General features: G+C 42.7%; 1 protein-coding gene across 2 annotated transcripts in view; it reads left to right on the top strand.

Annotated features, from left to right (window-relative positions):
* Nucleotides 1-19451, top strand: part of NPAS2 (neuronal PAS domain protein 2) — a 174959-nt gene that overhangs the window by 113639 nt on the left and 41869 nt on the right. For both annotated transcript variants that reach the window (XM_007068965.4, XM_043536900.1), the window contains exons 7-8: nucleotides 338-451; nucleotides 18179-18297. In XM_007068965.4, coding sequence (XP_007069027.3) covers nucleotides 338-451; nucleotides 18179-18297 — 233 coding nt within the window. The remainder of the gene's footprint in view (nucleotides 1-337; nucleotides 452-18178; nucleotides 18298-19451) is intronic.

The following is a 19451-nucleotide window of genomic DNA, read 5'->3' as shown; positions in this document are numbered from 1 at the left end:
TTTAAATTCAGGGCCTGATTCTGCACTCCATTTTACCAGGTTTATGGCAGTGTAATTCCTTTAATAAAATTGGCGTAATGGAGTGGAGAGTCAGACCCTAATTCTGCAAATCAGTCATGAGAAAAAGTCTGTTAGGAGTGTTGAACATTCTGGATTTATTTAGGGTTGTTTTCACAGAGGCTTCGATCCTGCAATTAGCATGGTGGTAGACTGCGCTCAGTGGGGCTCTGAGTGAGTGTAGGCATACACTACTAGTTGCAGGATTGGGACCAAATTTTCCACTCGTGTTTAGTTTAAATAGCCTATTTATTTGTTTCTCCTTTTTCTAACAATCCAGCTGACAATGATTTAGAGTTTTACTGTCATCTTCTGAGAGGAAGTTTGAACCCGAAGGAATTTCCAACATATGAATACATAAAATTTGTAGGAAATTTTCGGTCTTACAGCAATGGTAAGCCTTAACTTCTGTGTAAATGTTACTAAACATTTTATTTGTGAAAAAATATATGTGGTTACATAGAACAGACAGACTTTAACTGAAAGAGTTATTTCTAACGTTATGGGGTGAATTTTAGTTCACATGGAATTTAGCAACTGATTAGTAACAGCCAGATGTATATCGGTAAAGTCCGTAGCAGTGTAAACTCTCCCTGTCAGTGCACTTCACTTCCAGACTGTGACCCCAGTTATCCTGTTCTCGGTATCTGCTACCTTTGTGCGACGGTGACAGGCTTGGGAACAGTTTGATTACATTGACTAACACTAACAATGGATAAAATTAAGATCCCTAAGCTCACTTTCACTTCTGAAAATTTGACTCCTGGCAGGCTCTGTTGCTGAAAAAAACTACTGAACCTTCCCCTTCACCGCCTCTCCAGGGAATTGTTGTTAAGTGTTGTAGCACTTCATGACAAAGCGTATGATATTGTAGGCTCCCAAGAAATCACAGCTGTGTTGTTAGATTTTCTCCTTTTGGGAAATGTGCCATTGCGGCCACTAAAGCATTTAGACCGGATCCTCTGAAGTGCCAAGCAAGCTCAACTCCCATTGACTTCAGTGGTGGTTGGGGTCACTGAGTATCTCAAAGGAGCAGATCTATGAATCCCAAACTGTTCAGTTTTGCATTCCATCCCCAGTACCCTGTACTTATAGAATAAGAAGGGAAGAATTAAATTCAGCAAAAACCTTACAGTTTTAATACAGTATATTAATTAACCTTAATACAGTATATTCAGACTGAGGAGATAAGTTTTCAAGGGATGACGAATAATTTGTATGTAATGTGTTTTAACAAATAGGTTGCTATACAGCTATTCAGAGACAGAAAAGAAACACTTCTTTCTTACTTCTTCTTCCCTTGCCCCGCAGAGTTTGCCTTAGATATTTTGTCTGAATTCCAAAGAGTAGTATTTCAGAAGTGGCTGTTATTGTTCCAAATGGGTTATCCTGTGCAAAAAATCCTCACTATGCTTTCCAAAAGCCACACACCACATTATGAAAAGCTTTCCTGCCCCATTTAACTTTCTGGTCTTGATCCATATGACTAAAACAGAAATGCACATACAGCATGGTAAAATGTATTTCTTTCTCAGTTTCATGTGATTTGTGGGTTTATTCATATAAAAACATAAAACTGCCTTTCTATTTTCTATGTTTATTCTCTTTACGGTGCTGAATTAAGTGAAATTTAGCAGAATGACATACACACAAACTGAGTCGTGTAGCTTTCTAGAACAGAAGCTTGATTTCAAGTGATGACCCATAAGGATATATTTCTTACTTGGAGAGTTTTTGATCAATTGATCTACAGAGATTCTCAATTTTTCTCCATTCATGATCCTAAAACTGCCCTCTATTTTCCTACCATGACACCATATACCAGCGCACAGACATAACTCTTTAATAAGGGGAAGTTGCTATTGTTCAGAAAAATAACTTTTAAAAATTCTCCCCCTGGAAAATTCTCCCCTAGTTTAGTGTGTTAAAAGGTTCTCTCTAAGGGCCTGGTCTGATGTCCATTAAAGTCAGTGGGGGTATCTCCATAGATGTCAATGGGCATTGACTCAGACCCCAAATGCACCAATTTATAGCTTTCATATGTTGGCAGGTATTGCTTTGTGCTTTAATTCATTTTTGTTCTTCCTCTTTCTTTTCCTTCTGACCTAGCTAAAATTTAAATCCAGGCAGGTTCCAGCATTAGAAAACGCCAGAACTTTCCCCTTCACCTTTCATGGCCCCATTTTCTAAGTCTCTCCCTCTGTTCTTCTCCCTTTCAACCCCTCATCTGTCTCAGACCCTTCTGGTTGATAGGTGGGGTTTTGCCTCTCTCTGTCTCCACATGGTGAGGTTTCATCTCTCGGAATCTTTCTTTTTCTTCCATATGGTAGAGATGTGAGATCGGGAAAATGCCAACCACCTACTTCAAACTATGGGACCAGTGGTGGTTGGGAAGCAGGAGGGCACAGGTTGGAGAAAATAGGAGTGGCCCTACCTCCTCCAGAGTCTCTGGTGACCCATTGATCAGCTGGAGGAGGAGGGGAGGTGATTGGTCTCTTACTTTCCCCTTTAACTGATTTAAAGCTTAGCCTGGGTCCTTAGGAGTCTGTTTTTCTTCTGTTTCAGCAGCCCTGCCTCGCCTCCCCTTAACTGTGGGTTTGGAGCTGTGTTTAGAAGATGCTGTGGTTCTGACTGATTGCCTGTTTTAGGGAGTCAGCAAGGAATTTCTTAGTCCCATTGGGACCGAATTGGCGGAGGCCTGATGGGCTTTTTTGCCTTCCTCACAGCTTCCTGGAGGCAGAGTTAGGGTAAATAGGCACAGAATTTAGTAATTAGTTGTAATACTTGATAGGGTTGTTAGTTTGTCACAGGTTTCTAGGGTGGTTAAAAAGCTAAATGGGCCAGTTCCCAGAAGTAAAAGACCTAGGAATTTGCTGACGGGCCTTCTGCTCATGGGATAGGAGGTGAGCTGGTGTTTGTGGACCAAGGTCCCCCATTTAGTACCTTCTATCCCCATTACAGAGGTGTGGGCTTGTGTGTATGCGAAAGGATTCAGATGAGGAAGCTGAGTCATAGGGGTAGGCTGAGGAGAGTCTACCCCAAGTTATGGGTTGTATGATAGGAGCCCTGTAACCTCCACACTGGAACCACTTAAAATGCCTGGTATGTGAGAGAATGCGTGACAGGTGGGTAGCCCCCCACCCCATGCCAAGTTTAATAAAGTTGTGGCTACTTGAAATTCATCCAGTGTCTGTTCTCATTCACCGCCATCTGTGTCAAGGGGAGAACTGCAGCATTCTCTTCTTGATTTTGGTTGGCCTCTGAGTTGTTGGAGGGCCCAGCAGCTTCAGTGCCATTGAGTTTTTGGTGTGAACAGAAGTGTGCTGGGTTTCCTGCTGTGTTCCAGTGGGAGAGGGCTCAGTCAGGCAGGAGCGGAGCTCCCAAGATTCAGGCTCTAGTGCCTGGCAAAACTCTTTTCTGTTCCTTGGCTGGCTACCAAGCTGTTGCTTCCGTGGTACAGAGGGAGCTGTGTGTGATTACCAGATGGAAATGGTAGAATTATTATTAATAATAATACAGAAAAGGCAGAAGTGTTCAATACATATTTCTGTTCTGTATTTGGGAAGAAAATATGTGATGTAGTATCATATGATGGTGATAACACTCTTTCCATTCCACTAGTATCTCAGAAGGATGGTAAACAGCTGCTGCAACAATGAGACATTTTTAAATAAGCAGGTCCAGATAACTTGCATCCAAGAGTTTTAAAAGAGCTGGCTGATTAGCTCGCTAGACAATTAATGTTGATTTTCAATAAGGCTTGAAGCACTGGGGAAGTTCCAGAAGACTTGAATAAAACTAATGTTGTGCCCATATTTAAAAGGGGCAAACAGGATGACCAAGGCCTGTCAGTATGACATTGATCTCAGGCAAAATAATGGAGTGGATGATACAGGACTCTATTAATAAAGAATTAAAGGAGAATAGAATAATTAATGCCAGTCAACATGAGTCAATGACCTGGAAGAAAACATAAAATCATCACTGATAAAGTTTGCAAAGGATACAAAAATTGGGAGAGTGGTAAATAATGAAGAGGATAGGACACTGATTCAAAGTGATCTGGATTGCTTGGTAAACTGGGTGCAAGCAAATATGTTTTTAATGGGGCTAAATGTAAATGAGTACATCTAGGAACAAACAATGTAGGCCATACAGGATGGGGGATTCTATCCTGGGAAGCAGTTACTCTGAAAGGAATTTGGGGATTATGCTGGATAATTAGCTGAACATGAGCTCCCAGTGCAAACGTGATCCTTCGATGCCTGCATAGGAGAATCTATGGAGCAGGAGTAGAGAGTTTATTTTACCTCTGTATTTGGCACTGGTGCAACTTCTGCTGGAATACTGTGTCCAGTTCTGGTGACATAATTCAAGAAGGATGTTGATAAATCGTAGAGGGTTCAGAGAAGAGCCACAAGAATGATTAAAGAATTAGAAAACATGCCTTATAGTGATAGACTCAAGGAGCTCAATCTGTTTAGTTTAACAAAGAGAAGATTAGGGGGTGATATGAACACAGTTTATAAGTACCTACACAGGGGAACAAATATTTGATAAATTGTCTTGTCAGTGTGTCACGCAAAGGTATAACGCGATCCAATGGCTGGAAGGTGAAGCTAGACAAATTCAGACTGGAAATAAGGTGTAAATTTTTAACAATGAGAGTAATTAACCATTGGAACAATTTCAAGGGTCATTGTGGATTCTTCATCACTGGCAATTTTAAAATCAAGATTGGATGTTTGTATAAAAGCTCTGCTCTAGGAATTATTTGGGGGGAAGTTCTATGGCTGTGTTACACAGGAGGTCAGACTAGATGATCACAGTGGTCCCTTCTGGTTTTGGAATCTGTGAATCTATGAAACAGTAGGCAGTGCTGTTTGGTTGGTGCTGTTCTCTCAGACCTGCATGAGCAGGAGTGTAAGGGAAACACAACAGCTTCAGTGACCCACTCAGACTTCTCTATAGCTCACCATGGGGTTGAGACCTGCTGGTCTAATGATTAATTATTCTTTTTTCCATTAAATAAATACCAGTTTTCCAGCCAATTTCCCTTTTTCTGCCAACCACACATTGGCACCTCAGCAGGGTGCGATGTCAGCACTCCTGGACAAAATGTCCAGGATAGAGGGGTACGAGGAGTGGGAGGGGAGAGACATTCCAAAGACTTGCATTGTGGTACTCTTCCACTGGCCCAAGAATCTGCCTTTGAAAGTTGTTCTTGAAGGAAAAAATAATGAAGCTAGGAATAGGAAAACAATTAGCCAAGTACACTGTGAAGGGAGAAAAAAAAATGAAGCTTAATTAGCAAAGATGATTCCTCATGAATGCATGCAAGAATGTTTTTCCTTGTAGCATTTCACAGCAGTGAACATGTTTTTATGCATGGGGACTTGGTACAGGATGTTCTTCCTTTAGTAAAAGTCTCTCGTTTTTTTTTAGTTGTTTGATGCCATTTCTGACCTAAGTTTTTAGCAACCTGTTTTGGCTCTTTCTGGGAAATATTCACTGAATGTACTCTGACCTCGTGTTTCTACTACATTAATATGAGTTCCCAATCAGCTTATTTCATGCAGGGTGTATCTGATCAGAATATGTAATTGTAAAGTTGTGATTCATGTAATGTCAGACACATTCATGATAGGAACAGTCAGTCTAACAAATCTTTCCCATGTTTCCTTTTCATTTAACCATCACTAAAGTTTGGAAGTTTCACTAGGTCCATGTTGCCTCACATACTCTTATGCAAAACTTTTTTTAATAAGTCACTAATTTTCTTTCATGTGACCTTCCCTGAAGAATCTGCTCATTAACCTCAAAGGTGCATTTATTATTTTTAATTATTTATATTACAATAGTGTGTAACACCCCAACTGAGATGAAAGCCCCATTGTGCTAAGCACTGTACAATCACACATCTCCTGATTCCCAGTCCAGTGCCATATACACTAGGCCATGCTGCCTCCCTAGGAGATATGTTTTGTCTTAGAGCAGCAAGTAAAGATGGACTTTAGTGATCTAATTCTGAAGGTTGAGGGTTTCGAAGCCAACTAGAGGTTTTACTCACACAACCCTCACTAATTTCAGTGGCATGTCTGGCTAAATCCCCTAGACAGCTCTGAAAGTCTCAGCCATGAGCTTTTTTTTTTTTTTTTTGGTACCTTGGAGATGCTACAGAGACCCTTCCATACCTTCCATATAATACAGTACAGACACCTTGCATGCAACAGGCTGATTGTTTGACAATTATTTTCACTTTTCAACGAGCCAGATCGTTACCCCTGGCTCCACCCATGTAAGGGTCCTCCACTTGTTGAACATCCCTCCTACACTCAGAAGGAAGGCTCAAGACACCTTCCTAGCACCTTGTCTTCACCCCCATGCCCAGACTGAGTGGAGGGGGCTTTGTGAAGTCTGGAGTCCATGCAGCAGGGAAGGGAGGGAGGCAGGACAGGGAGATGATTATGGCTCAGTGGAAATTACCCAGAAAAGTTAATATAGCCAAAGGCACATATTCACTGTTCTACAGATTGGCTTACCCGAGGGCCTCAGGGGCTAGCCATAGCCAGAGGGGATCCCTGGCAGCATAGCTGTAATGGAGCTGGGCTGACAGAGAGGAAACGGGGTGCTGGGAGCCAGAACTGTAACACAGAAACACTAGGTTTGGAGGCAGGTGCCATGGCTTTGACCACAGAGAGCCAAACCCTGATCCCTGATGATGTGCTGTGAGGAAATCTCTGTGACAGTGTCTTCACTGCAGAGTTAATTTAGTTACAGTGGAGTCACCTCCTCTCAAATTAGCCTTGAGCAGCACAGAGTGATTGTGTTGGCAGCTGACAAATTGTGCTAACAAGCTGTTGCCTGTCTACTGTGACAGGCCAGCCACTTCAAGTTAAAAACACTAACATGCTTGAGTTAAGCATTTGTGTGTGTGGATGAGACTCAAGTTAGGGGCAACACTCGAGTGATAACTCAAGTTACTCTGCAGTGAAGACAAGCATTGTAAGGAAGTGCTTGTGAGTCCACTGTCTCTCCAGATTAGCTCTTTAAATGTTAACAGGCTTCAATGACAAAGGATTTTTATATTTTAGGATTTCCGGGAGCCAACAGGGGAGATAGCTGCCTAGGCTTGGAGCTCCTGCTTGACACCCCTCCCCACTTAAAATCTGCCAACATCCAGTATACTAAAGCTATAGTTTTTTATCTCTGGGTGGTTCATCCTGCTCTTTACATTATAATAGCAGATGGATGCATTTTTGGACACCCCCCCCATCCTTCCACCCCAAACCCTTCCCTTTCCCCCCCCCCCCCCATTGCAAAGAAACAGAGGCTCTTTGTCAGCCCTGTAAAGAGCAGCATAGCACCACCTGAGGATGAGGCCCTGATAGGTCTGGAGCAAGTCTATAAAATACTAAAACAGATATCTGAAGAGCAGATCCTGCTTAAGAAAATATCAGAAGCTCTCTCTGAAATTAAAGCCATCATTGTACCATACCAGGTCAGCTTGCAGGGGCTATCTTGCAGGATTGGGGAGGCAAAAACTGGAATCTCCACCTCAGAGGACAATATGGGCTCTGTTAGGATCACCACAGAGCAGCAACAAAGTCTGATCCACAAGCTACAAGATAGGATGAGTGATCTATGAAAATGTGGTCTACATGAAATACCATAAGGTGGGTGCACAACTGGTTGAAAGATGGTACTTAAAGAGTAGTTATCAATGGTTCACTGTCAAACTGGGAGGGTGTAGGTAGTGGGGTCCACACTAGTCAGTCCTACATCCAATACAATTCAATATTTTCATTCATGACTTGGATAATGGAGTGGAGAATGTGCTTATAACATTTGTAGATGAGACCAAGCTGGGAGGACAGGATTAGAATTCAAAATTACCTTGATAAATTGGAGAATTGGTCTGAATTCAACAGGAAGAACTTCAATAAAGACAAGTGCAAAGTCTTAAGAAGGAAAAATCAAATGCACAAATACAAAATGGGGAATAAGTGGCTAAATGGTAGTACTGCTGAAAAGGATCTGGGGGTTCTAGTGGATCACAAATTGAATGTGAGTCAACAATGTGATGAAGTTGCAAAAAACTAACAGTCGGTAATGTATTATCAGGGATGTTTCATGTAAGACAGAGGAGCTGATTGTCCTGCTCCATGTGGCACTGATAGTACTCCAAGTGAGGCCCTATGTCCACATCTGGGTGCCACACTTTAGGAAGGATGTGGGCAAATGGAGAGAGTCCAGAAGAGAGCAACAAAAATGATAAAGGGTTCCGAAAACCTGACCGCTGAGGGAAGGTTAATAAAACTTGGCCTGTTCAGTTTTAAGAAAAGAATCCTGGGGGTGGACCTGACACCTTCCTTGGATACGTTAAGGGCTGTTACAAAGAGGACTGTGATCAGCTGTTCTCCATGTGCACTGAAGGTAGGATGAAAAGTAATTGGCTTAATCTGCAGCAAGGGAGATTTAGGTTAGATATTAGGAAAAACTTTTTAACTAGAAAGGTAATTAAACTCTGGAACAGACTTCCAAGCAAGATTGTGGGATCACCATCATTGGAGGCTTTGTTGTCTTGCTGCCTTACTTACAGTGACCTTAAGAACATCATAATGGTAATCTATGCAGTTTAAAATGTGGCTGGTAAATATTGGCTTACATGCCCAGGGCTGAGGGCAATATTTCAATTCTGATGAGCCTTTAAATAGCCAGCCAGTGGAGGGCCGTTCACTGTGATTTTGGATCTGTTTGGCTATAGGAGGTGTTGAGGGTGTTTCTTCTTGTTTCCCACCCCTCATGTTTTTCCATATATTTCCTCATAGATATCTGTTCTGCAGGTCTTTGACTTCCGATGCACAGTTGCATGTATCTTTCAGCCCACAAACCTTACTTAAAAATGTACTCAGGGATGTTCACCATTTTCACCTGCTTATCTCAGCCTTTTGCAGAGGTTAGGGGAGGTGCAGGAAATATTCATATATTTATGTATTCAACTTGGGGCAGAGGGGAAGTGTACATTTGGGCTGTTCCTCTCTAACCTCCTGATCTTTCTTTCCACTCTGACTCAGTGTGGTTTTCTCACACCCTTGTCCTCCTACCTCCTCTCAACTTTCTCTTACCCACTTACCACTTTATCCTCTCTTCTCTATCTAAATTCCTTATGAGTTCCCCTGGCTATGCCTTACCCTGGATTCCTCTCCCTATCCCTACCCCTGGGTCTCCAGGGGCATAACATGAGATGCTTTCCCCTGTGAGTACCTGTGGCTAACTTACATATGTTTCTTGGAACATAAAAGGAATTGGTAACCCTATAAAAAAGGAAAAAAATTGTATCTCACTTTAGATCTAACATTCCTCTGGGTAACCCACCTCACTGAGTCAGAGGCTGAAAAGCTTTAAAAGGCTGGGTTGTTTAGTAATTAATTGGTGAGGTCCAGGGGTGTGTCATTCCTGTTCATTAAAAACTGAATACACAGATCTTGTCCACTTATAAAGACATGGAGGGTAGACTCCTAATTGTTAATGTTCATATCTCCAATGTTACATACACTCTATGCTACCAGCAAAGAGGATTCCTCCTTTTACACTCAGTTATTTTCAAGATTAAATTACACCTCCCTAGAACATTTGATTCTAGTGGGTGACTTCAAGGAAGCGTTAGCCCTGCTTTTGGATAAATTGAGCTGATCCCGGCAATCCTAATCCTCTGCTAAGAAGACTATTGTTGCCCAGATGCAGGAATTGAGTTTAAAGGCCATATGGAGGCTGCAGCATCCTACAGGTAGAGACTACACCTTTTACTCATTTCTCCCCGATCTAACCAATCAATTATTTTTTAGTAATAGGTGGTTTTGTGAGCTCTGTAATTAACAATGAAATAAAATTGATTACGATCTGTGATCATGCACCTGTGGTATTGCAAGCTGTCTCCTCCTGAAAAACAAGGGACTACCAGAAGATGGGGGTAAAACTCCTCTTTACTACTTTATACACAATTTAAAAAGTGTGTGGGGAAAGAAAAAAATTTTCTTTGAGATGAACAACCACCCTTTGGTCTAGTGAGCAACACTTTCAAGGCATACTTAAGGGGTAGGATAATATCCTACTTCTCCCACATAAAGAGCCAAACAAGATGAGCTGGTGAATTTAATGGAAATGCTCAAGGAGGCAGACCTCAACTATGCTGATTCACCCACTTTGGTTAAACTCCAAGAGGTGACCAATGTCAGATATGAAATGAATAAAATAACCTCAGCACAGGGTGAATTTGCTTTGGTTAGATTGAATCAGATGTACTGGGAATCTGGCAATAAAGCTGGGTAATTATTAGCACCTGGACTTACAGTAAAATCACTAAAAGCTATAATCAATTAAATTCACTCTAGTGATGGGCCAGAGAATCACTGGTCATTAAAGTATTAATGAACAATTCTCCAAATTTTACCAATGCTTGTATTTAGAGGAAGACCACCCCGTCAATGAGTTCTTTGAGGAATACACCCAAAATCTGCAACTCCCCCAACTAACAGAAGAACACTAAATTTGGCATGATTTCTTATTACATTCCTCTGAAATTATGGCTATGAAATCAGGTATGGCCCTGGGCCTAGATGGCTTTCCAGATGAATTTTATGGCCAGTTCAGACACCCTGGCTCCCAGACTGACCGAATTATATACAGAAGCTTTTGGTAGACTAACCTTGTCCCTCTCAGTGAATGAAGCCCTATCTCAGTCACCCTTAATTCTGGAAAAGATGCTCAGGAATGTGTTAGCTATCCTTAATCAACTCTGATATTAAAATATTGTCTAAAATCGTAGTTGGACGATCAGAAAAAAGTAAAAAGGAACATAATACAGGTGGGTTTCATATAAAAGAGACATGAGTTAGACAACACTGGTCAGCTTATCGCTGTGCTGCTGTACTATCAAAACCCCTTGAAACGAATGGCAGTTGTGTCACTGGGTGTGGAAAAAACCTTCAGTAGGAGTAATTTGGAGATATTTGGTCCTCATTCTACACAAATTTGGATTTGGTCCCTCTTTCATTTCCTGGATTAGACTTTTGTAGTCCCAGTTTTAGCTCCCATGTCATAACCAATAACTATATCTCCTTTTTGTTCAATCTCCACCATAATACTAGACAGGGCTGTCCCCTGCCCACCCCCACCTGCCTTTGATTTGGCCTTAGGGCTGCTGACAATACAAATAAGGGCACATCAGGGGATACAGGATATAAAAACAGGATCCCAGGAGACAAAAATAATCTTAAATCAGATGATATGCTTTTATTCATCACCAACCCCTCAGATCATCCCTAACATATTACAAATTATGGAATTGTTTGGGAAGATTGCAGGGTACAAAATTAATTGGCATAAGTTGGAAGCTCTCCCTGTCTCCCAAAGGGTGCATAATTATGCCCTTTTAGGTAATATTTTTTTCCTGGCAGAAGGTGCAGATCAGGTACTTATGAGTCCTCTTTCCTAGGAACATAAAGGAAATAGTGAAAATTAATCTCAAGCCTTTTATCACACAGAAAGCTTTGGATTTACATAGATTGCTAGCCCTTCCTCTATCCCTTTTGGGCAGAGGTAATATATTAAAGATGAATGTCCTCTCGAGATGTCTATTTGTTCTTAGCTCTTTGCCAGTTTATAGTCCCCCAAATATTTTTTTTCAGAATTAACAACCTTTTTAAGACCATATTGCGAGGTGTAGGCAACACGCCCAGAGTATCTTTTGGGAAAAAAAAATACATCTACCTATTCAATCAAGAGCCTTTGGTCTGCCCAACGTTAGGTTTTATTATATATCCTCAATTTTGAGCTAAATACCACAATGGCTGACCCCTCGGCATGAGTCTGAGAAAAGGGACCTGATGTTGGGGGAGACCCGATAACAGTCTTCAAATATGTTAAAGGCTGTTATAGAACAGATGGTCATCAATTGTTCTCCATGTCCACTGAAGGAAATAATGGGCTTAATCGGCAGCAAGGTTAGATATTAGGTTAGATATTAGGAAAAACTTGCTAACTATATGGATAGTTAAGTACTAGAATAGGCTTCCCAGGGAGGTTTTGGAATCCCCATCACTGGAGGTTTTTAAGAATAGCTTAGACAAACACCTGTCAGGGATGGTCTAGGCATACATGGTCCTGCCACAGTGCAGGGAACTGGACTCAGAGCTGTCCCTTGGGTAGGGTGAATTGGGGCGACTGCTCTGGGCCCCACGCTTTGGGGGGCCCTGCAGGCCAGTGCAGTTGGCCGGCACAGTCAGTCCTGGAAGAGATAAATCCATCACTTCCGCCCCGGACCCCGCACCCTCCCAGGGATGGCCCTGACTGGACTTGACATCCAGTTCTTGAGGTCCCTTCCAGCCCTACATTTCTATGATTCTATGATCCTCCCAGGCTCCGCAGCCTGGCTGTGCAGGGGGAAGGAACTGTAACCCCACTACCACTAGAATGAGTCCTGAACTCAGACCTCTACCATTTCCATAAAGAGAAATCAGTTACAATTTTCGCTGCTAGGAAAGCCTGGTATCTGGTTGCTTTTAAATTTAAGTATCATCCCTTAGTACACTCAAAGACTTCGATTTGGAGTAACTCAAAAATTTGAATTGCCCATAGTCCTGTTCTGTGGCTTAACTGGATTTAAAAAAGGATCGTGAGCAGAAACAACATAATTGAAAATGATTCCTTTATGCCCTTTCCTCGCCTTAGGGAGAAATTCCAACTGGGCCCAAAGAAGAAATGGCAATACCTGGAACTTAGACATGCTCTGCAACTCCAGTTTGGGTCAGATGCCCTTACAACACTGCCCTTAGTCTTGGGGCTTTCTGAAACTGTTATACTGCCGAGCTAAGTCAGTGGCCAGAGTGTATTCCTATCCATCAGGCACAGTGGCAATCAGTAGTGACAATGTTAGAAGGAAATAGGAACAAGAACTTTCAGTCTCCCTTACCAATATTCAGTGGACTCAGATTTGTTCCAATATACATCACTGCTCCCTTGGAGTTAAGATTAAGGATGGACTGTACTGTATATACACTTTTCAGACCCAGAGCAGTCACCTGTGACAAATGCTGGCACTGCAATGCAGCAGCACTAGTTTACACCACACGTTGCCCTGCAATCCATCTTTTTTGGACAGAGGTAAATTATTTATTTGGGCCAATTTCTTTCTCTCTATCAAGATGGAACTGCAGGCTGACCACGCCATCCTCGGCCTAACCAATCTGTTCTGGAAATGGAAATCCTTAAAAAAACTTTGGTTGGAGAGCTCTGATTGTAGTGACGTGCCTAATTATACAACAATGAAAGTTCCAAGTGTGCCAAACTATTGAAGAATGGTACCCTCACTTGGTGAGCTTGGCAGCAATGGAACAAATAACATTTTGCAGTAGAAATGGATATGAGCCTCATTTTTTTGGAAGTATTGGAATAATCACTTAATTAAATTGCTCAATGGATAACCCTATTTTTGTGCACAGTGCTTCCTAGTCCCCTCCCATCTTTCCAACTCATGCCCTCTTCAGTTCCCTTACCCCCCTTCTATCATTCCTCTCCTGCCCTCTTTTATTAACCTTTCAGGCATTTGCTTGATCATTTTCTCGCTCTCTATGCTCTTCCTCTTTCTCTTCCATTTCTCATTTTTTTCTGAAAGGGGAAACTCTGTGGATTAGTTTATGATTTTACTTTACACGGAATCCCAAACTGGGGCTGAACAACAACATGACCATGGTTACAAATGTCTTTAACCAGTCAAAGATTGTCTTTGTTATATTACTTTTTGCCCTTAATAATGAAGATGTTTGGCCGTTATCTTGTTGTAAAATCCCAATAATTGCTCTCTACTCCAGGTTAGATTCCTTTCTTCCCCTTGCTGTTTCTGTTATGTTTATCATCTGTGTTAAGATAAGCAATAAACAATAAATCACACACGCTCAAAATGTAAACAGCATAAACTAGAGGATTACAGTTGTATAAGAAACAAATGGTCGGAAACATTCTAAATTAAAATAAAAAGTGTGGGTAGACCAGTTGGATGCTGTGTCATTCTCAGCTAGACAATGGAGCCTTTTTGTTTCATAAATATATTCCATTCATTTCACATGCAGTGATCTCTGTCCCCAAAGGTAGAAATATTTTTATCAATGGATTTTAGGGCTTGTATTTAAAAAAAAAAAAAAAAAAAAGTAACTTCTATTCCTGCTCCTGATTTTTAAATTCCATCAACAGTAGCTCTGCTCTGTCAATTGCAAAATCCCAAATTTGACAAATAAGTTTACTGTAGCAATTCTTATCCTTTCTGGATTACATTTTCCTCTTGGGAATATAATGCAGTATTATATTTTGTAAATGCAAAATTTAGGACTGTGTTTTGCCTTTTTGTGCAAGCACAGAAGTCTCTCTGATTTAAGCTTGTTCATACCAAATAACCTAAAATGCTCCAGTGAAAATTCCTCAGCCCAACAGGTTTGCTGTCGTGCGTTCCCCAATGAGCAGGTGCTTCCCACAAGTTAATAGGCTCACTTACCAGTTTTTTAATTTATCACACCTGCGTTTAGGAGACTTTGCTTAGGCCCTTTTGGCCTCTTAGGATCCATCCTGCATACATTTAACTATTAGAATTAAGGGTTTCTACTAGGAATGGTCCTGTTGACTTCACATGTGACTGCTCATGGTATTGAGAAGTATGCCTGGAAGTAACTTTTTACAGTGCCCTTAATATGGGTGTGTATCATGCCATTGATTTTTAAACAGAACTCCCTTCTGAGATTCACAGAGTGCTGCAAAATACTCAGTGGCATGATAAAGCCCATGTAGAGCAATGCAAATTGCTGCTTATGCAGGTTCTTCCTATTTTCCTGCAGTTCATACTCCTTTTCCATTTCCCTCCACCTCTTTTATTTAAGTCCCACAGAAGCCCTCATATATGCATACAAATGCAGCAGCAGAATTGGAATACAAATTCTTAGGAAGTCCTAAGAGGACCAGCAAATACATACATGCCTTACTTATGGAAGGAGAATATTTCCCCTAATGTTTATGTTAATAAATCCAGTCAATTATTCCCTTAAGGCTCAGGTAGAGGATGTTTCATGTCTAGAGATTTTTTTTTTTTAATTATACAGATGTTGACAGCTGTACTACTTTTTTAAATGTGGAATTTTTCTTCTCCTTTGTACTTTTTGGCTCAGTACATAAATGGATCCACAGTGGTCTGAACTGATTAATCACACATATGAATTCTCTACAGACTACTTATTTTTCTGTTTCTCACTGTTATTCTTGTTATCAGCTATGTAATAAATTGGCTTAATACATAAGCCGGTGAAGAGAAGTCCATTATAAAAAGCCAGTACAGCAGATACCCAACATAAAAACTGCTAGCGAACTACCCATATATACTGATATACAAATTGGCTGAAAGGCAGCCTTTCTTCATCAAAGGGCATGTTTGCCTCTGTTGTGTGGTACAGAAAGGAGCCAGTGTAGGAATGCATGGCCGTCCCTCCCTGTCAATCGCCGAGGAAGGCCACCTCTCCTCACCATCACACATTTAGAATGGTAATCTGTAAAAGGGGAGAAATTAGATGTCTCTAGAGCTCAGGCCCTCTGGCCTGGGCCTAGCAGTTATTGGTCATCAGGGCTCAAGCCCTCAAGCAGGGCAACGAACCCAAACAGTATAAGGGACCCTCAGGCAGGACAGAGTAGTATATAGTCCAGGAGCCCAGGCCCTTCAGCAGGGCCAGGCATCAGAAGTCTAAGGCTTCAGCCCTCAGGCAAGGCAGGGCAGGGCAGGGCAATACAGGGTCTAGTGTCCTAGCTCTGGCAGACCATAGACTAACATTGGCCTAAGGTGGGGAGGCTACCATCCCCGGGGAGAGGTGGCAGGGGCATGGAGGGACCCAGGCCCATCCAACTCCACCAGGAACTAGCCCAGGGTCCTAAGAATGGCAAGTTGTTCCACCACTGGGTCAACAGGGAATCCACCCACAACACAGTGACTGGATTCAGGCAGCAGCACAGCTGGACTAGAGTAAGTTGTCCCTAGGTTACTATCCCCTCAGGGTGTACCTGGATCCTGGGATAACCCTCTGTCTCCCCAGGATACACCACCAGTGGCAGTTCAAGCAGCTCCTCAGCATCAGGCATGTCTGGCAGCCCTGGTGAGTCCTCGGGACAGCAGAGGTCTTCCGCAGGCTCCTGCTCTAGCAGCAGGTTGGAAGCATCTATCTCCCTCAGTGGCTCCAGCCCAGCGGAGCTGCAGGGCCTGCCTTTTGTACTTCCTGTTTCTGTTCTGCCCCACTTCTTCTAGCGGGGCGAGCATGGCCTTTCTGCTTCTGCCGATCAGGTGTGTGTATGGCCATCCCTCCCTGTCAATCTCCAAGGGAGACCATGCCTCATTGCTACAGCCAGATTGTGAGAAACTTGAGAAAATAGGGTCCAGGGCCACAGATAGAGGAGAGAAAGCTCTGTGGTAGCATCCCCCCACCTGCAATTGCTACGCAGGTTGAACTCTATGTGTCAAGGGCTGTGGTCAGCTGGAGAGTGCAGGAGTCAGGAAATAGCTCCTCACCATGCAGGTTCTCCCAGGACTGTTCCAGTACTCACTTGAAGTCTGGTGCATTGATTTCAGAGGTAGCAGGACTGTGATCTCCAAGCAGCATAAGTTGGGGTGTAATTTTCTTTAATACAAGTGCTCCGAAGAGGAGGAGTTCATCCTCTGTGACACTAACATACATTGGGATCCCAGGCTAGCTAGAGGCAACATGACAACTTTGCAAACCATTGCTGAAAATGAGGGCCTGAGGGGCATGCAGGTACCAGTGAACCCTGAACATGACACGAGACCGGTGGAATCATGAAAGACACAGTTATCAGTCCATCATAAAAAATTGTGGCTAAAACCCTTCCTCTTCAGCCCCTCTCCCAGTCTACTGTGCCAAGAGAGAATGGGGCAGGAACTCTCAAAAGATGCCCAACTTTGAAGATTAGCACTATATACTAAAGCCTGCTAGATTCTGCTTTTCTTTTGCTTAAAATAATTATAATTTTCAAACCTCAGTGCTATTGGGAGGAAGGGACTGGGGAGGATTGGTAAGGATAAAGTCGAGGATTAGGGTGGACAGGGAGGCTGGAGAGGGCCCAGGGATGGGGGGCAGGTTGGGATGGATTGAAGGGAATGCTGGGGCCCTTGGGCTCAGGGAGAGGGTGTGGGTAGACTTGGGAGAGATTGAGGATGAAGTGGGGGCTGAGGGTCCCCACGGATCCAGGGAGGGGGTGGGGGGTTTGGTAAGGACAAGGGGGTTATGGTAGATGGTGCAGCTGAGGAGGGCCCAGGGCTGGGGAGGCTGGCTGGAATGGATTGAAGGGGATGTCGGGGGGACCTATGGCTAAGGGGGAGGGTTAGGGTGAACTGGGGGTGGGAGGTGGGCTGGAGAGGGCCCAGGGATGGGGGCAGTTTGGAATGGACTGAACGGGATGCTGGGGGACCTATGGCTGAGGGAGAGAGTGTGGGTGGACTGGGGAGGAGTTGGGGATTGAGGGGGCTGAAGAATCCCCACAGATGCAGGGAGGGATTGGGGAGGATGGGCAGGGATGAAAGAGAGGGTTAGGATGGATGAGGGGGCTGCAATTGGGGTTATACATTTTAGTATCTGAAGAAATATGCCTGCTAACTCCATGAAAGCCTCAGTGATATTGGTTTAAATGTTTTGCCACCAGTGACTTGAATAACACCCTTCAACCTCTAACAACACTTCTTTCATCTGCTGCCTACAAGTAATGCAATAAGATCACTGAAATATATATTGTTTTTGTGAATGGTGAAAAGGAGCAACTGGATGTGTAGGGTTTCTTTCCAGAAAGCTGTTGTATATACCACTAGAAGGTTCGTCCTTACCTTTTATAAACATACTTCTTACTTTGAGTTAAGCTCTCATGTCTTCTTGCCTAATGTGACTGATTTCGATTCAAATATATGCATATAAGCTTTAAAAGGTTTTGAGACACTCTTCTGAGTAAGATTTGTTATTAGTGCTTTTCAAATCTGTAAAATATTCAGTCAGGGCAAATCTGCTAATCTTGCTTTTTCCCTTCCCAGTGCCTAATTCCACTTGTAACTGCTTTGATGGTGCTGTTCCACAGGCTTATAGAACATCACTAGGAAAACAAGTCTGTTTTGTTGCTACTGTTCGACTGGCAACACCTCAGTTTATAAAGGTAAGTGCATGTAATGGAGTACATTAGTCTTAGAGGTACTATATATTCTTTCAATCGCTGTACATGCAAAATTCCAAATTTTACTAACAGAGTTGGTCAGAATACAGAGACTTCACAATCATGAATCAAAATCCAATGGGTATACAACGAGTAGGGTTATTGATCTGTTGCAGGGTTGATGGAAATGATGTTGGAAATGGTGATATATCTGTTTCTTTATACTGGGAAATGCAATCAGGGGATGTCACTTAGGTGTTAGGATGCCTAGTGTGGCATTCCTTAGCTGTATTTTCCCAGCACTGGGATGGAGTGAGTAGAGATGCTGAAACCATGCCCTCAGTTGGCTAGATAGGTGCATTATAATGACCCTTCCACTCTTCTCCCATCATGACACTAGGGAATTCAGTTTTGCGGGACAGTGCATTCAGCCCAGCCCCTGCCCCTGCTGTAATTTAGTTGGCAAATGTAAGCCACTGCGTTGGCTGTCCTATCCTCTGAGGTTAAGAAATGTAATTGAGACAAATCCCCTTTGACAGCATTGGTCGCTCAGCCTCACTCCAATACTGCACAGGGATTTTTAAAGGTATTCTTGACAGATTCACAGCCCTGATTGTACAGTCGCCTCTGGAAAAGCAAGAATACTTCTCATAAACCTCAATAGTAGTATTCCTACTAATAGTACTCTGAATTTCCTTTCCTTTGTTTAGTCAAAACTCAACATTAATGTTGCATTAACATAAACTGCCTATGACAATAAGCGGCTGTGTGTTGTAAGTGACCTGGACATGGCTCTGGGAGCCAGGAACTGCTGAATACAAATCTTTGCTCCTTAATTTACTTGCTAGGACCAGGGACAAGTCATTTAACCTCTGTGTCTCAATTTCCCACTCTAAAATACTTACCTTTCTGATTTTCTGAGCAAAGTGATGCCTGGCAAAGCGATGCCTGGCACTCTCTCTCTCTCTGTTTGTCTGTAACATGATAACGTTTAAATGCCACATCTGATCAGTGGGAGTGGGCACAAAAGAGGAGAATGGGAGCACACAGACATGGGAGACATCCCCCGCCCTGGCATGGGGTGTGTGGATTGCAAGGAAGGAGATGGGAGGGTGGACACAGGGAACTTGTGGGGTTGAATGGAAGAATGCAAGGAG

Source organism: Chelonia mydas, chromosome 1 (genome assembly GCF_015237465.2).
Source record: "Chelonia mydas isolate rCheMyd1 chromosome 1, rCheMyd1.pri.v2, whole genome shotgun sequence".
In the NCBI taxonomy this organism is placed as follows: Eukaryota; Metazoa; Chordata; order Testudines; family Cheloniidae; genus Chelonia; species Chelonia mydas.
The sequence above is the reverse complement of the archived record's forward strand: the minus strand, read 5'-3'. Positions and strand labels throughout refer to the sequence as shown.